Below are 18033 nucleotides of genomic sequence, written 5' to 3' on the forward strand. Positions count from 1 at the left end.
ATTGTCTTTTAATTGCTTCATATAAATCATTTACATTTAATGTACTTACTGATATTAATAGATATGTTAACCATTTTATCAAGTTCCTTCTCTGTGTCCCATCTGATCTATGTTAGTTTTCTCTTCTTTAGGATTATTTTATTTTCCCCCTCTGTTTAGAAGTTTTACACTTTTACTCTGCCTTAATGGTTTTCTGGCAATTAGAGCATACAGTCGACTTATCAAAGGCTAATACTAATTCTGTACTTTCACAGACTCCCCTGATAATGCCAGAACTTAATTTTTTTAAGATTATATTTATTTATTCATGAGAGACCCACTTTTAGAGAGGCAGAGACCTAGGCAGAGGGAGAATCAGGCTCCCTGCTGGAGCCTGATATGGGACTTGATCATAGGACTCCAGGATCACAACGTGAGCCAAAGGCAAATGCTAAACTACTGAGTCACCCAGGTGTTCCATGCCAGAACTTTAAATACTTTTACTCCAGCCCTCTTGACTCATGTTATTTGTTGATATGAATTAACAAGATATTACTAGTTTTATGTAGTGTATTGATTCAAGTTTGCATACATATTTATCTTTTTAATTGTTGTTTTTCCCTTTCTTATATCCAGTATTCCATCTGGGATCATTTTCCTGTTATCTGAAAAATGCCCTTTAGCATTCACTATTTCCTTTGGTTCTTCCCTGCTGATGGAAAGCTCTCATTTTATTTGCAAAGGTCTTTATTTCACCATTAATTTTGAAGGGTATTTATGTTGGTTGTCAATTTTTTTGGCTGGCGGTTATTTTCTTTCAAGTTACTAAAGATAGCATTCTACTGTCTTCATATCTCCATTGTTGCTATTGAGAAGCCATCAATCAACCTAACTTTTGTTCCTTTCAAGGCATACTCTTATTTTTCTGGCCACTTTTATGATTTTCTTTTTCTCTTTGATTCTCTGCAAGGTCACTATTATGCATCTATGTGTGTTTCTTTTTACTCTGTTTGGGATACCTTGGACTTCATGGATCTATGGATCAGTGTCTTTCATCAGTTCTGAAAAATCCTCAGTTGTATCTTCAAAGGTTGCCTCTGAACACTTCCATTTCTCTTTTCTTTTAGAACTCCAAGTAAACATTTGTTAGATTTTATCATGCCCTCCTATCAGAGTTTTCCATCTTTTTGACTACCTGTGCAGCCTTATAGATAGTTTCATCTGAACATAATTTGTAGTTCTTTAGTTCTCTTTTGAGCTGCATCTAATCTGTTAAAGCTATCCATTGAGTTTAATTTCAGCTGAGTTTTTTGTAGTTTTAGAATTCCCATTTTTTGGGATCCCTGGGTGGCGCAGTGGTTTGGTGCCTGCCTTTGGCCCAGGGCGCGATCCTGGAGACCCGGGATCGAATCCCACATCGGGCTCCCGGTGCATGGAGCCTGCTTCTCCCTCTGCCTATGTCTCTGCCTCTCCCTCTCTCTCTCTCTCTCTCTCTCTCTCTCTGACTATCATAAATAAATAAAAATTAAAAAAAAAATTTAGAATTCCCATTTTTTTTCACTCGTTTCTGATTTTTAGCACCCTGTTGAAATTTTCAAGATTGGATTTTATTTATCTGAATATACTAAGCATTGTAGTTTAACAATCTGATGATTCAGATAATTCAAAGTTAATGGACCTGTTTGCGTTTACTGTTTTGTCTACTACTTACTTTTGATGTCTTTTTTATTTGTATTCCTGGTTATCTTTTTGTGTGGGCATTGTACATGAACAGTTGTTTGTTGAAATAATTTGGGGCTTAAGATAATGGACACTTAACTCCAGAGAAGATTTTGCTTGCATTGGTCAGGGTTTATAAGGGTTCTTCCTGTCTGGAAACACCATAATCTATGTTCAAAGTTTAAAGTTTACTAGTTCACCTAGATGTTGCAAGGCCAAAGTAAAAGATTTTGTGAGAGCTAGTTTACTTCCAGTTTATAATTACACTTAAGTTGAAACATTTGAGGTTCCCAGCATCCTATGGGTGATGGTTTGTTAGGAAATCTCTCCCCTTGTAATGAGTCTTGGGCTTTGATTTGCTGCTTTGAGTCAGCTGTAGATTCAACTCAGTTTGGCATTGGTGTATTACTTAACCTCTATTCCTAATCACAGATGCCTTCGGGACAAATAGTTAATCATATGAATACTACAAGAAAACATGGGTAAATTCCTCTTTGACCTCAAGTAGGAAAAGCATTATTGACTATGAATCAAAATCTAGATGCAATAAAATAAAAGTTTGATGAATTGGACTACTCGTGGGCAGCCCGGGTGGCTCAGCGGTTTAGCGCCGCCTTCAGCCCCTGGGCGAGATCCTGGAGACCCCGGATCCAGCGTCGCACAGGGAGCGTGGAGCCTGCCTCTCTGCCTGTGTCTGTCTCTCTCTCTCTCATAAATAAATACAATCCTAAAAATAAAACTATTAAAAATTTTGACTATTCGTTTTAATGCATGATAGAAATACACTATATACAAAGTAGAAAAGCAACTAACAATCTGGAAGTATTTGTAACATAAAATCCTAATATAGTTAATGTATAAAGAATACTGAAAGATGAGGGAGAAGGACCAATAACCCAACAAAAATGTGGAAAGACATGAACAATTTACAATGGTATTAAATTTGTCCCAAAAACATGCAAAATAAAATGCCATTGAGACACTACTACTTACCTATCATGTTAATGAAAATTAAAAAGTATTTCAACCCATGCTGGGAAAGGTGTGAAGAGACCAGCACTCTCTTATACTGCCAATTGGAAACCAAAAGGCTCAAGGAGAGGGAACAGGTGTGAACAGGAAAGGTGTGAAGAGACCAGCACTCTCTTATACTGCCAATGGGAAACCAAAAGGGCTCAAGGAGAGGGAACATCCTGGCGATGGAGATTTGAGAATCATCTGTGCTTAAAGGGAAATGAACAGAAATCTCTCAGGAGAGAGAACTTGTGGACTGAGGAGATAGGAGGCCCAGGAACACAGCTACTCAAGGTGGCAGGGCTGCTTCCTGGCCGGCACTACTACCTGGGCTCTGGAGTCATAACGGGTCTTGAAAGCTGCTTGTGGGACGCAGTTGCTCAGCGCTCCTGGCAAAGTCCCGTACCCTCCCTGTGATCAGCAGTCACACCTAGCAATGACGTGCATCTCAGAGGGATGCTGTACGAGGACCTGCGATGCGCCAGGTAAAGCACCTGCCGTTGGGAAGCCGCCTGGCTCTTCTTGATTCTCTCTTTGCCACCCCGACCCCCACCGTGTGTGGTTGCTCATTCCCTTGGGGATGGGGGTGAGGGGGCGGTTTGGGGGACTGAGCTCGGCTGACGCGGCGCTCACGTGACCAACCGGGCGCCGACGTGGGCAGCAGCCCCCGCTCCCGCCCGCTCGCCTGCTCGCCCCGCGGTCCGGTCCCTGCTCTGTCCGCTCGCGTCGCCCGTGTGGAACCAGCTACCTAAGCTGCCCGGGCGGCTGACGAGGGGCGAGCGGGCTTCGGCGAGCCCGAGGAGGCGCAGGCCTGCCCGGGCCCGGCAGGTCAGTGTGAAGGTGGGCGCTGCGGGCAACCCTGAGCAAGGGTGGAGGTGGATGGGAGTACAAACCGGGAGCAGCACGGAGCAGGAAGGGGTCCGGGAGGTTGGTGAGGAGGAGGGGCGCAGCGCAGATGTGGGCAGGTGGGGAGGAGCACCCCATAGCAGGCCCCACTGCTGCCTCCTCCAAGCCCCTCCTCTGCGCCCTCCATCCGTTTTTGAACCTGAAATGGGGGGGGGGGGGGAGCGCCCCGCAGTGCGACAGTGAAATGTAGACATATTCTAGAAATAACCCCTTCTCACACTCTGTACCTAAAATGAAATACTGACCTCAGCGGAAAGGGGGTGGGAGTGGGTGGCTTGCCTGCAGGGGAGGGGGACCCAGACCTAAACAGTTTGGAAAGCATCCTGGTCTGGATCCTGAGGCCTGAAAAGTAATGGCGGCTGGGAGGCAGGGGAGGTAGGAGAGGGAAATGTTCCTTGAGTAGGGCTGATTCAGGAAAGAAACTTCAGTTGGATGAGTGCACAGGCCCTGCCCCTGTTTCCTGTCTATCTGCAGGTCTGTGTGTCTATCCCCAGCACTCTACAAGGCTAGAAAAGGAGGAGGAACCTGTCCAGAATCCCTGCAGGTGAGTGAAAGGGAGGAAGGGCACTGGACAGAAACAGTGTGGGGAGGGTGTTGAGGGCACACCGAATGCAGAATTTGAGGTCCCCACTGCCCATCCTCCATACCACGCTGAAGGATGGTACAGAAGGTGGTAGGGCCTGCCAGGGAAATGGTTGGCTCTCACATGTGGGAGGAATTGTAGGGTAAAAGGTGGGCAGAAGGCACACTTGGACGGCTTGGCCAGGTCAAGAGAACCCAGCCAAGGGAAGGATGCTAATACTATCAGCACCTGCATTCCACCTCCAAGCCCTCAGTCTCCCTTGTCTCCTTTGTCTTCTCTTGCCCCTCCTACCCCACCCCACCCCACCCCCTAGGACAAGGAAAAGAAGGGGAAATCTCAACATGGAAAAACTCTACAATGAAAATGAAGGAAAGCTGGAAATCAAGGGACAGCCAGAAGATGAAGTAGAGCCTGAAGATGAAGGAAAATCAGATGAGGAAGAAAAGCTGGAAGAGGAAGGGAAGCCAGGGCATGAGGGAAAGCTCCAGAATAAGGGACAGCCAGATGATGAGGGAAAGCAAGAAAAGCAGGGCAAGTCTGAAAATGAGGGAAAACCACATGGTGAGGGCAAGCCAGGATCCCAGGCAAAGCCTGAGGGTGAGCCACGGGCTGCCGAAAAGCGCCCAGCTGAAGATTATGTGCCGAGGAAAGCAAAAAGAAAAACGGACAGGGGGACGGACGATTCCCCCAAGGACTATCAAGAGGACTTACAGGAAAAGCACCTGGGAAGTGAGGAGATGATGAGAGAATGTGGAGATATGTCAAGGGCTCAGGAAGAATTAAGGAAAAAACAGAGAATGGGTGGTTTTCATTGGATGCAAAGAGATGTACAGGATCCGTTTGCCCCAAGGGGGCAACGAGGTGTCAGGGGAGTGAGGGGCGGAGGTAGAGGCCAAAGGGGTTTACATGATATCCCATATCTTTAATGCATTTGGCCTTCAATTCTAACTTCTCTAATGAGAATATTGCTGACCCTGCTTTCCCTGGCAGGCATTTGCCAGGCTATGTGCTTTAACCTTAAGCTGATACTTTGCTTTAGGTGTCACTTTTGTTACCAGCAGCCTTTTGATCCAATTACAGTGTTCTCTGTCTTTCAGTAGGGGATTTTAACCCATGTGCATGGAAGAACTATTCATGGTACACTGTAAAATAACAATAAAAAAAGTTTTCAGAACCACATATACAGTATCAGAACATTTTTGTAGAAATATGTTTGCATAATGCATTTGTGCACAGAGAAAGCTCTGAAAATGTATACACTAAAAAGTAAATGATGGGGATCCCTGGGTGGCGCAGCGGTTTGGCGCCTGCCTTTGGCCCAGGGCGCGATTCTGGAGACCCGGGATCGAATCCCACGTCAGGCTCCCGGTGCATGGAGCCTGCTTCTCCCTCCGCCTGTGTCTCTGCCTCTCTCTCTCTCTCTGTGACTATCATAAATAAAAAAAAAAAAAAAAAAAGAAGTAAATGATGGTTTTTCCTGTATGGTAGCCAAAAAAGGTCTCATTTGTATTCAAACAGGAGTCCAATCACCTGATGGTTAGGTACCTCCGTGCCATTCCTCTGAATGTTACTCATTCCCATGCCTCCCCCTAGCTATAATCATGTCAGTGGGCACTGCCACTCCTTCAGAGTCCAATACCATCTTATGGTTCCCACCATGTGTGATTCTTTTTATTTGCTTTGCTCACTAACCACTTCTTCCTAAAGGATGGTTGTTTGTCATAATAAAAAAAATCTAGAAATCAATACATGATAAACTGAAATGTTCAGTGAATTTATGAGGGCAATGAAGACACTTAAAATTCCTGTTGCCCGAATGTAAAATGATACATAAAACTCACATTATCTCTGGGACTCATAGCTAGAGAAATCGACCCGGTGGTTATAACAACAGATCCAGTGCTGTAAGCATCAGTCTTGTCATCTGTGAAATGGGAATAAAACTTAACTTCACATACTGCTGAGTGGATCAGATGGGATACTGAGTATGTGGGTTATGTTGGGCTGGCACCTTTGCTAGGACCCTAGACAGTCAAATACCCAGGGGAAGACTGAAGGTAGGTCTCATCAGTGCCTAGGAACAAGATCAAGCAGCTGAGAAGAGGGTGCCACCTTTCTCTGGGTACTACCATATCTGCTGGGCATTCCTGTTCAAGCTCTGCCCTGTATCCTCTACTAACAGTTATTGATATGGAGTCATGACAAAGACCCTCTGATTCCCTATCATCCCTAGAGGGCCAAAGCCCCTACTTGACTGCAATAGGAGTGTGGATAAAGCCTCTCCCAGCCTCAACGTTGTGCTACTCAGGTGGTATTGCCCCACAGCTGTTTGGGCTGTCCTGTATTCCATAGTTCTTAGTATAGGCATTACCACTTTTAGTTCATTTTATATTTGCTTATAGTTTGTTTTCTCTTCAGAGGACTCGGATATTTGGGGTACACTGGGGTCTGTCCTGAGACTAATCTATGGACCAGACAATGGATGGTGATTTGAATTGAACACTACACCACAGTACCCCAAGGAAACCATATATAAATTTACATATCTTTCTTTTTTAAGATTTTATTTATTTATTTGATATAGAGAGGGAGAAAGCACAAGTACGCAGAGCAGCAGGCAGAGGGAGAGAGAGAAGCAGGCTTCCCACCAAGCAGAGAGCCAGACTAGGGCTCAGATCCCAGGACTCTGGGATCATGACTTGATCTGAAGGCAGATGAAGGCAGATGCTTAACTGACTGGGCCACTCAGGCACCCCAATTTATATACCTTTCTTAGTGTGAATTTTCTAAAGTACCTTGGCTGGCTTGCCATACAAAATCAAGGGACCTGTCTACACGTAATCACAGAAGGTTACACAACTGAGTTTCAAGCTGAAAATACCCCTTTCCATTGCAAGCCAATTCCAACTGAAAAGGGTGCTCTTAAAAATATTAACTTGATGTTAGGCATTTTATTTAACCCACTAGTATTTTCCTTTATCAAAGCACTTTCTTATTCATCCTGATATACCTTACACTGTCCTTGACACATATACTTAATAAATTATGACTGAATCAGGATCCTTGAATTTAGAGGATAATTGTTCATGGATTAGAAGACTCAATAAAGTTAATATGGTAATTCTCTCCAAAATTGATCTATAAATTCAATGCCATCCCAATAGAAATCTCAGCAAACTGGGATTCTAAATTACATGGAAAAGCAAAGGACATAAGATAGCCAAAATATATTGAAAATGAAGAACAAAGTTGGGGGACTCACTGCCTGACTTTAACTATAAAGCTACAGTAATCAAGACTGTGTAGTATTGGCATAAGGACAGATATATAGATCAATGGAATAAAACAGACATTCCAGAAATAGGTGTACAGGTATATAATCAATTCATTTTTTTTAAAGATCCGAAAGTAATTTAATGGAGAAAAATAGACTTTTCAACAATGATTCTGGAACAATTAGATGTTGTTTTAGTTCTGGTACATGGACTGTGTGACTTAAACAACACACATTTATTTCTCACAGTTCTGGAATCTGTGAAGTATAAGATCAAGGCACTAATGAATTTGGGGTCTGGTGAGGCCTGATTCCTGGTTCATAAAGAGATATATTCACATGACAAAAAGGGCAAAGGAGCTTTCTGGGGTCTCTTTTATAATAGAACTAATCCCATTCATGACAGCTCCACCACATGGCCTAATCACTCCCCAAAGATCCCACCTCCAGATACCATTGGATGTTAGAATTTTTAACATATGAATTTTGGGATTATACATTCAGTCTATAGCCGACATCTATATAAAAAAAGTACCCTTGCCTCACACCATATGCAAAATATGAATTCAAAATGGCTCATAAATCAAAATGCAAAAACAAAAATTATTAAAGCTTCATTTAAAAATAGTAAAAAATATGGAATAATCTGTAGTTGCAAAATAAAATATTGCTTATTTAATGTTGTAATGGTTTATATACTTTGGTATTATTTTTCTGCCACCACCTACTTAATAAGTTCCAGTTTTTCCTACTAAGAAATGGAAAAATCAAACGCTAATGATAAAACATTTAAATGTAGACAATAAAACTTAAAATATTGGTAGAGGGGTGTCAAGCTGGCTAAGTCAGTGAAGCATGCAACTCTTGATCTTGGGATCCAGAGCCCAAGGGGTTGTGAATTCAAGCCCCACAATGAGTGTGGAGACTATGTAAAATATATTTTAAATAAAATATTGTTACAAAAATAGGAATAAAGGGGTTATCTTGGGTTAGGCAAACTTTTCATAAGAGGATGTAAGTGCTAACAAAAAAGTTTATAAATTGGACCACATAAATACATATATTTTTAAAGTTTTTATGTATTTATTTGACAAAGAGTGCAAGCAAGGACAAACAGGGGAAGTCGCAGGCAAAAGGAGAGGGAGAAGCAGACTCCCCGTTGAGCAGGAAGCCTGATGTGGGGCACCATACCAGGACCCTGGGATCATGAGCTGAGCCGAAAGGCAAACACTTAACCGACTGAGCCAACTTGGTGCCCCTGGACCACATAAATATTAAAATATTTTTAAACAACTCCTCAAAAGCCACCAAAATGTTAGGAAAATGAAATGACAAGCTTCCACTTGGAGGAAGATAATTGATAAAGTATCTGTCTTCAGAATATACAAAAAACTCTTACAATTCAGTAATAAGACAAATAACGAGAAAATAATACAATTTAAAAATAGCCAAAAGATTTGAATAGACACTTCACCAAGGAAAATATGAAGATGGCAAGTGAGAAGATAAAATATGTTCAACATTAATTTTCAGGGAAATGAAAATTAACACCATAATGAGATATCTCTACTCACCTCTTGGAGTGGCTAAACTAAACAAAACCAAAAACAAAATAAGCTGTTATTAAAACTTCCTAGCAAGGATATGGAGCAACTGAAATTCTCACTGTTAGTGGGAATACAAAATGGCATGGCCTGGGGAGCATTGCTGGCTCAAGGCAGTAGAGTATGGCACTCTTGATCTTGGGGTCATGAGTTTGAGCCCCATGTTGGCTCTAGAGTTTATTTTTTAAATTGAAAAAAAAAATGGTATGGCCACTTTGGAAAAGTTTGACAGCCATACATTTTTCCATATGACCCAGTAATCTCACTACTAGGTATTTACCTAAGAGAAATAAAAACTTTAGTAACTTTATTCATAAGAGCTCAAAACTGGAAACAATCCAGATATCCCCCAAATGGTGAATGGATAACAAGGAAAAACTACTGGTTCATGCAAAAACATGAATGACTCAAATTCATTAGGCTAAGTGAAAGAAGCCAGACCAAAAAAAGGCTATACTCTAGTTTTCTTCCATTTATAAGACATTCTGGAAAAAACAAAACTATAGAGATGGTAATCAGATTGATTCTCACATGTTTTTCTGGATGTTGTTCCTAGTTATAGGAACTTTAAGCCTTATCATTTGTCTCTTCTAGCTCCATCCCCATCCCAAGGCCCAACACCCTTTAATAAATTCTCTTTCTGCTTAAGTTAGCCAGAGTTGCTTTCTGTAGCTTGTAACTAAGTAACTGAACATCTAATGCCTTGCATTCCCTCCATACAATTTTACTGAAATTTGTCTGAAATTCGAAGTTCTTTTTCTGTGATCAACTCACAAAAAGATTGAGCCAAACTGTGCCCTCATTAAAAATTTTTGGGAGGGGGCACTTGGGTGGCTCAGTCAGTTAAGTATCTGACTCTTGGTTTTGACTCAGGTCATGATCTCATGGGTTGTGGGATCAAGCCTGGAGTGGGGCTCTTCACTCAGCGAGGGGTCTGCGTGAAAAATTCTCTCCCTCTTCCTCTCCCCCAAGCGCGTGCATGAATTCTCTTTTTCTCTCCCTCTTTAAAATTAAATAAATTTTAAAAGCTTCATTTCTAAAACAATTATTTTTTTGCTTTTGGTTTTATTTTCTGGACTACTTATGCCTGCTGACTGTTCTTCAAGGTTATAGCATCCTGATTGTTACTCATTGGCACATGGTCAAAATTGTTCGAATCTTGACTCTCTGAGCCCCTCCTTGTCTGTACAGAATTCTAGTTATCTCAATTACTTTTTCAAGGAGGGACTTGTCCATCTAACACCAAAGAAATTTAGGGTTCAGGACCTGGAGAGAGAGTGCCTTATGCTAACCAGTTTTCACAGGCTCTTAGGAAAATATTATTTGTCAGAGGCAGCATAGGAAAAGATCAGACTCAGAGCACCCAGGTGGCTCAGACGGCTAAGGATCCAACTCTTGGTTTCAGGTCAGGTTATGATCTCAGGGTCCTGAGATGGAGCCCCACATTAAATCTTTCACCATAAGTATAATGTAAGATGTAATTACATTATATCTTTATCAGGTTGAGGAGTTCTCATTTTGTCAAATGCTTTTTCTGTGTCTAGTGAGATGACACGTGATTTTTTTCTTTAATGTATTGATATGGCATTTTATGTTGATTGATTTTCACATGTCAAATGAGCTTGCATTCCTGGGGTGAATTCCACTTGGTCATGGTAACCTTTGTATACGATGCTGGATTATTTTTTTAGTATTTAGTGTCTATATCCATAAGGGATATTGATTTATAGTTGTCTTTTTTGATACTTTTATCTGGTTTGGTATCAGGGTAATCCCTACATTATTGAATGTGCTGAAAAGTGTCCTCTCTCCTATTTTTGGAAGAATATTAAAGGTTTATTATTAGTTTTTCTTTAAAAATTTGTAGAATAAACCGAGGAAGCTGTTTCAGCCTGGACTTTTCTTTGTGAAGTTATTTGTATTACTAATTCAAGGTCTTTAGTTGATATAGGTCTATTCAGATTTTCTAATTCTTCTTGAATCAATTTCAGTACAGTATATCTTTTTAGAAAAATGTTCATTTCTTATAGATTATAGATTATTTCTTATAGATTATTTCTTATAGATTATCTAGTTTGTTGACTTGTAATTGTTCATAGATTTCCCTTATAATCCTCTTCATTTCTGTAAAGTCAGCAATGATGTTCCTACTTAAAAATGTTCCTGATTTTAGTAATGAGAAACTTCTTGTTTTTTCTTAGTAAGTGTAGCTAACAGTTTGTTAATTTTGTTGATCTTTTTAAAGAATTAATTTTGGTTTCATCATCTTTATTTTCCTGTACTCTATTACATTTATTTTCACACTAATCTTTATCATTTCCTTCCTTCTGTTTGCTTTGGTTTAGTTCTACTTTTATCCCAATATTTATGTTAAACCATAGGATAAGTCTCAAAATATTTTAATGTATTAAAATCATACAAACATGTTCTATGACCAAAATGGCATGAAATTAGAAATCAATAACATGAGTACATGTGGGGAGTTCACAAATATTCAGGAATAAAAAACACACTCCTAGAAAACCAATAGGTCAAAAAGGGAGGGGATTACACAATAATCTGAGATGAAAGAAAATGAAAACACGAGATACCAAAACTTATGAGATGCAGCTAAAGCAAAACCTAGAGAAAAAAATTGTAGCTATAAACACTCATATTTTTAAAAGAAGAAAAATCTCAATAACTTAATCTTCCACCTTAAGAAGCTATGAAAAGAATACCAAACTGAATACAAAGCAAGTTGAAGGCAGGGAATTAAAAGATTAGAGTAGAAATTAATGAGATAGTGGACACAAAAACAGTAAAGAAAATCAATGAATCCAAAATTTGGTTCTTTGAAAAGAACAAAAGCAACAAATTATTAACTGCACTGAACAACAAAAAGAGAAGAGTGAGAAGATTCACATTAATAAAATCAGGAATGAAAGAAAGGACACCACTATCAACCTAGTACAACTGAAAAAGATTGTAAGGCAATATTTCAAATAATTGTATGAAAATGAATTACATAACCTAGATGAACTGGACATTCCTAGAAGGACTTAAACTACCAAAACCAAGTCAAGAAGAAATACAAAGACTGAATAGACCTATAACAAGAGATGGAATTTGTTATTTAAAAAAACAAAGCAAAACTCCAAAAACTTCCTTCAAAGAAAAGCCCAGGATCAGAAAGCTGTACTGGGGAACTCTACTGTGATATTGTGGTTTATAATAAGAAATAAATATAGCAGGTCTCTATCCTGCCCCTGGCACAGAGCTCCTAAAACCCTTTGAACTTCCTAAGTGATGAGAACGATAAAGGTGTCTTATTATTCATAACAAGTCCTTTTCAACCATATCAGTTTATATTAATGAGGCGACCTTTGAAAAGTCCCTAGGTAACCTAAGGATGGAGGCTAGTTGCCAAGAGAACCAACTGTAATTAGAGGGGTGGAACTTTCAGCTCATCCTCTCCCTATCTCACTTCAGGGGAAGGAAAGGGGGCTAGAGGTTGAGTTAATTGCCAATGGCTGATAATTTAATCAATCATGCCTTTGTAACGAAGCCTCCAAACAAATACCTGAATATGGGATTCAAGAAGCTTTCCAGTTGGCAAACACATGGAGGTTCTGGTAGAGTCTCTTCCCAGAGAAGGCATGGAAGCTATACATCCTTTCCCACATACCTTGCCCTATGCATCTCTTCTATTTGGCTGTTCCTGAGTTATATCCTTTTTTAAAAAGATTTTATTTTTTATCCATTTATTCACGAGAGACATAGAGAAAGAGAGACACAGAGACACAGGCAGAGGGAGAAGCAGGCTCCATGCTGGGAGCCTGACATGGGACTTGATCCCGGGTCCCCAGGCTCAGGCCCTGGGCAGAAGGCAGCGCTAAACCACTGAGCCACTGGGGCTGCCCGAGTTATATCCTTTTTTAATAAAATGGTAATCTAGTAAGTAAAATGGTTTCCTGAGTTCTATGAGCTGCTCTAGCAAATTCATTAAACCTGAGGTGGGGGTCATGGGAGCCTCCAATCTATAGCCAGTCAGTCAGAAGCATGGTATCTTGGACTTGGAACTGGCATCTGAAGTGGGGATGGGTGCAGGGTTGTAGAACTACACTACCTGTGGGATATGATGCTATCTCCTGGTAGACAGTGTCAGAATTGAGTAGTTAACACATAGGGCACCCAGCAGCTGTTGCAGAACTGCTTGATGCATAGAAACCCACGCATATGTCAGAGTGAAATAGTGTCATAGTGGAATACTGAGAGTAGAGGAGACACACAAGAATGCATTTTTTTCTTTACATCTAACAACGATTAAAGAACAGTAAATGCCAATACTTTACAAACCTCCCAATGTATCGTTAAAAGATAAACTGAGGCATAGTAACATTTTTTAAAAGCTTGAGAACACATCTTTAAAAGTTTGAGAACACATCAACTCAAATCAAACAGTGCCAAATTGGAAGAGGTTAGGAGTACTCCACAGACATGAGCTAGGGGCAGGATTTTTAGAGAAGATGCAGAAGCAAAGTGAGGAAATTATTTAATTGGATATCTTAAGTGGTTGCATTATCTGGGAAGCCTAATTGGCTATTTGTGATTGGTTGTTCTTAATCTTGAGGTATTTATAGGAATTGACTCTGGTTTAGGTTTTAGTTTGGTTAATTAGGCTACCAAGTCATTAGTGCCACTTCATTTGCTATGGCACAAACTCCTCCTTATTCAGACAACAAGTAATCTAAAGCAAATCTATTATCTAAAACTACCAAAGCAGGCACCTGGGTGGCTCAGTCAGTTAAGTGTCTGCCTTCAGCTCAGGCCATGATCCTGGGGTCCTGGGATTAAGTCCTGCAGCAGGGGGAACCTGGGAGGCTCAGTGGTTGAGCATCTACCTTTCGCTCAGGTCCTGATCCCGGGCTCCTGGAATCGAGTCCTGCCTCGGACTCCCCACAAGAAGCCTGCTTCTCCCTCTGCCTATGTCTCTGCCTCTTTCTATGTGTCTCTCATGAATAAATAAAATCTTAAAAAAAAAAGTCCTGCATCAGGCTCCTTGCTCAGCGGGGAGCCTGCTTCTCCCTCTGCCTGCATTCTCTCTCTGACAGATAAATAAAATAAAATCTTAAAAAAAGAGGTATTAAAAAATAAAATAATATCTTGATCCATGATATTGGGAGAGTTGTCCACCTCAAGATGCCATGTGCTTCTGGGGAGAACTTCCCTAGTTAATTTTAGATCTCCAGCTGGTGTGCAATTGAAAAAGTCTATAGATATCCTATTTATTTATTTAATTTTATTTGTTTGAGAGAGAGAGAGAGAGTGGGGAGAGAGAGAGGAAGAGGGATAGAATCCCAAGCAGACTGCACATTGAGTGCAGAGTCCTCCACTGGGGTGAATCTCATGACCCTGGGATTACAACCTGAGCCAAGACCAACAATATTCGGCCGCTTAACCAACTGAGCAACCACGAAGCTCCTGGAAGAGATCTTTTTAATTGGGAAATGTTGACCTAAGGTTCAAAGCCCTGAAGTTGGTGCCATGTGGGTAGTGAAGAAGACCTAGTATGATCTCTTTCAACAAGAATCCAGGGCACTCTGTTCTTAGTGATTCCAGGTCAGAAAGATGGGAGAAAGTTGTAAACATTAGTTTGGTGAACTGTAGCCAGATATTTAGAAAAATTAGAAAAATTCATCAATTAGTCAGTTTACAGATTGATAACAAAACCTCAAAAAAGATAAATAAAACTAGAATCTAATATTCACAAAAATGTTATAGTTTTCTATGAAACAAAACTTTTCTCTCTACATTTACCAATATTTCTAGGAAAGATAATCACAGAATAATTTGTTTCAAAAATAAGTCTAGTCTTATTAAAATTGGCCTGATTATTTATAGAAGTACAGCAAGAATAGTGATTGACCATATAGGCTATTTTTAAGTCTCCCTGCTAAAACTATTTGTAAGGAACTTCAGGGGCACCTGGGTGGCTCAGTTGGGTAAATGTCTGCCTTCAGCTCAGGCCATGATCTCAAGGTCCTGGAATGAAGCCCCACATCAGGCTCCCTGGCCAACAGGGAGTCTGCTTCTCCTATGCTCTGCTCATGCTCTCTCTCTCTCTCTTTTAAATAAATAAATAAATAAATAAATAAATAAATAAATAAATAAATAAAAACTTAAAAATAATGAATCTCAGATTGGACTTTTTAAAAAGTTCTTATTTAAATTCCAGTTAGTTAACATACAGTGTAATACTAGTTTCAGCTGTACAATATAGTGATTCAACACTTCCATACAACACACAAGTGCTCTCTTTAATACCTATCACCTATTTAACCCATTCCCCCACCCACATTCCCTCTGGCAACCACCAATTTGTTCTCTATAGTTAAGAGCCTGTTTCTTGGTTTGCCTCTCCTTTTTTCCCTTTGCTCATTTGTTTTATTTCTTAAATTCCACATATAAGTGAAATCTTATGGTATTTGTGTTTCTCTGACTTATTTCGCTTAACATAATACTCTCTAGCTTCATCCATGACATTGCAAATGGCAAGATTTCATTCTTTTTTATGGCTAATATTCCATTGTATATGTATTAACGTATCTTCTTTATCCATTCATTAGTTGATGGACACTTGAGTTGTTTTCATAATTTGGCTGTTGTAGATAATGCTGCTATAAATATCAGGATGCATGTATCCCTTGAATTAGTATTCTTGTACTCTTTGGGTAAATATCTAATAGTGCAATTGCTGGATTAGATTGAACTTTTAAAAGCCTCTCAAGGTTAGAAAGCCAAACCAAGTATTTGCCAGATGTCATCTGAAATAACCTATAGATTTGGGTGAATTCCTCTCTTCCCTAAAGGTCCCTTAAATATCCTGGTATTTCTGGAGCCTCAAGATGTGATCTTTATTACCTGATATAGCTAGGAACCCTGTAAGGAAGGTATCAGGCAGTCTTTCCAAGGGGCTTCATTGGGTCCATAAAGTCAATCTTAGTTTCTTAAAACTGTCTGGTCATATCTGGTTTTTTGAAGCTGTTTGGTCATATCTGGTTTTGTGCAGATCATTCTCAACTATGACATTCTAGTCAAAGCCTTGGTAATATAACCAATGTTTTCAATTGTGTTCTGTTACAAGGAAAACAGATTTTTGTTGAACGTATGCAAGTTGTTTTATTGCCACAGAAGTAAAACAAAACAAAACAAAACAAAACACAAAAAACCCACTAAGCATTTCCAATTTCTGGAAGGATCAGTCAAGTAGGGAGAAAAGATAAATATTTTTATTCTGTTTATAAAAGAATAATTTACCAAATTATGGAGCTTAAAAGAAAACATAAAAATCTGGAAAACAAAACATTAAAGAACCAGAATTGTTTCAAACAAAAAGTCATAAAAATTATAATCCTCACCAGCTCATTAAATACCATGTTAATTCTTGTTCTACTTGGATCTAATTTTTCCATTAGAGTCTAGAAATTCTTATCTAGTTAGTGGTATGATCTTACAATGTATTCTAGGGTACTTGTCAGAGTCCTATCCTGAATCTCTCTGAGGATGAAACACTTCTGCAAAAGCATCAGAGTAAAATAATAATTGTCTGCAAATGATAAAATGACTTAAAAAATGACTATGGTCAAAGATCTGATGAGAGTTTATTTGAAAAGGAAATTTAGTTTTTTCTGTGGCATATGGCAATTTAAGATAAAAACTGAACAATGACCATATTGACAAATTTCTACGAACTTCAAACAATTCTAGAATATTTATAATAGTTATATATATAGAGGGCTTATCATCCCTTCTTATTTGGCAATGCTGTCCATGTAACTTAACATACCAAATAAGCCTAATTAGTTTAACATCTCTCTTTTACAAGATGAGAGAAAAATATTTTGAGATTTTTCCAGGGACCTCTAGGAAATCTCAAAGTAAGCTTGAGGTAAAAAAGATTCTATTTAACATTTTATTTTGAAAAGTTGTCAGAAATGTAAAAATAGGGCAGCCCAGGTGGCTCAAGTGGTTTAGCGCCGCCTTCGGCCCAGGACCTGATCCTGGAGACCTGGGATCGAGTCCCACGTCGGGCTCCTTGCATGGCGCCTGCTTCTCCCTCTGCCTGTGTCTCTGCTTCTCTCTCTCCTCTCTGTGCATTCTCAGAAATAAATAAAATCTTTAAAAACAAAAAGAAATGTAAAAATATTTGAAAATTTTATTAAATAGGATTACAGATCATTATGAAACCATATTTATTTATTTAATCAAAGTGACAATAAGAGATTTCCAAGGCAAATACAGAAGGTTACAATGTAAAAATAAAATATAATTCTTTTTCATATTGAGAAGACTCAGTTCTCTCCTGTAATCAAAGACCTTGATAAAGACAACAGAAATTATTTTGGCAAGACAAAATCTTAGCTTCCCAGGCAGGTTACCCAAAAGGTAAAGAAAAACATTTCACAATCTCTTATCAAGAGCCAGCCAATAGTCCAGAAAACTTTATCTTTTTAACAGAGAGAAAAACAAACTCTAATTTTGCACCAGTGTACTTTTGATATTAAGGCTCATTCTTTAAAAACCTATAAATAAATCTATTCTAATCTTAGCCAGCTTGACCACACATAAAATTTGTTTCTCAAGATTCCTTTTGCACAAACCTATCCATTCAGTTTTTGTCCTGTATTTTCCTCTTTCTCATTCTGGAACCACCAGTCATTCTACTTTAGGACAAAATTACTCTCTTTTTTCCCTTAGCAAAAACAAGTCCTTCATACCTTTCCTTAATCGAAAAACACACCCTATATTATGCTAAGTGAAATAAATAAGTCAGAGAAAAAGTCAAATACCAAATGATTTTGATGAAGTTTTGGAATATAGGTGAGGTTTGGTGGGGTGAGGTCCAGAGCCAACGACCAAGAAAGAATTCTTGAGATGTCTTTGGTGCAAAATTGTGGTTTTATTAAAGCACG

At 39.3% G+C, this 18033-nt stretch overlaps 1 protein-coding gene and 1 long non-coding RNA gene across 4 annotated transcripts in view; one reads left to right on the plus strand and one right to left on the minus strand.

Moving 5' to 3' along the window:
• LOC140596224 (uncharacterized) overlaps positions 1 to 18033 on the minus strand; it is a 91116-nt gene that overhangs the window by 54512 nt on the left and 18571 nt on the right. The gene's annotated exons all lie outside the window — the stretch shown is intronic.
• Positions 2059 to 5380, plus strand: TCEAL3 (transcription elongation factor A like 3). 3 transcript variants are annotated; one of them, XM_072744333.1, is made up of 3 exons: positions 2059 to 3197; positions 4093 to 4162; positions 4515 to 5380. In XM_072744333.1, exons 1-3 carry the CDS (start codon positions 3149 to 3151, stop codon positions 5125 to 5127), a joined length of 732 nt encoding a protein of 243 aa, XP_072600434.1. In that variant the 5' UTR covers positions 2059 to 3148; the 3' UTR covers positions 5128 to 5380. The 3 variants fall into 3 exon arrangements, with proteins under 3 accessions (XP_072600434.1, XP_072600435.1, XP_072600436.1); XM_072744334.1 differs by lacking the exon at positions 2059 to 3197 and adding an exon at positions 3342 to 3552; XM_072744335.1 differs by lacking the exon at positions 2059 to 3197 and adding an exon at positions 3342 to 3540.

Source organism: Vulpes vulpes, chromosome X (genome assembly GCF_048418805.1).
Source record: "Vulpes vulpes isolate BD-2025 chromosome X, VulVul3, whole genome shotgun sequence".
Lineage (NCBI taxonomy): Eukaryota > Metazoa > Chordata > Mammalia > Carnivora > Canidae > Vulpes > Vulpes vulpes.

Coding starts and splice junctions, on each gene's coding strand:
- TCEAL3 (XM_072744333.1), top strand. CDS start 3,149: ATGACGTGCATCTCAGAGGGATGCTGTACGAGGACCTGCGATGCGCCA. Junction 3,198..4,092: donor GAGGACCTGCGATGCGCCAG/GTAAAGCACCTG, acceptor GTCTATCTGCAG/GTCTGTGTGTCTATCCCCAG. Junction 4,163..4,514: donor CCTGTCCAGAATCCCTGCAG/GTGAGTGAAAGG, acceptor CCCACCCCCTAG/GACAAGGAAAAGAAGGGGAA.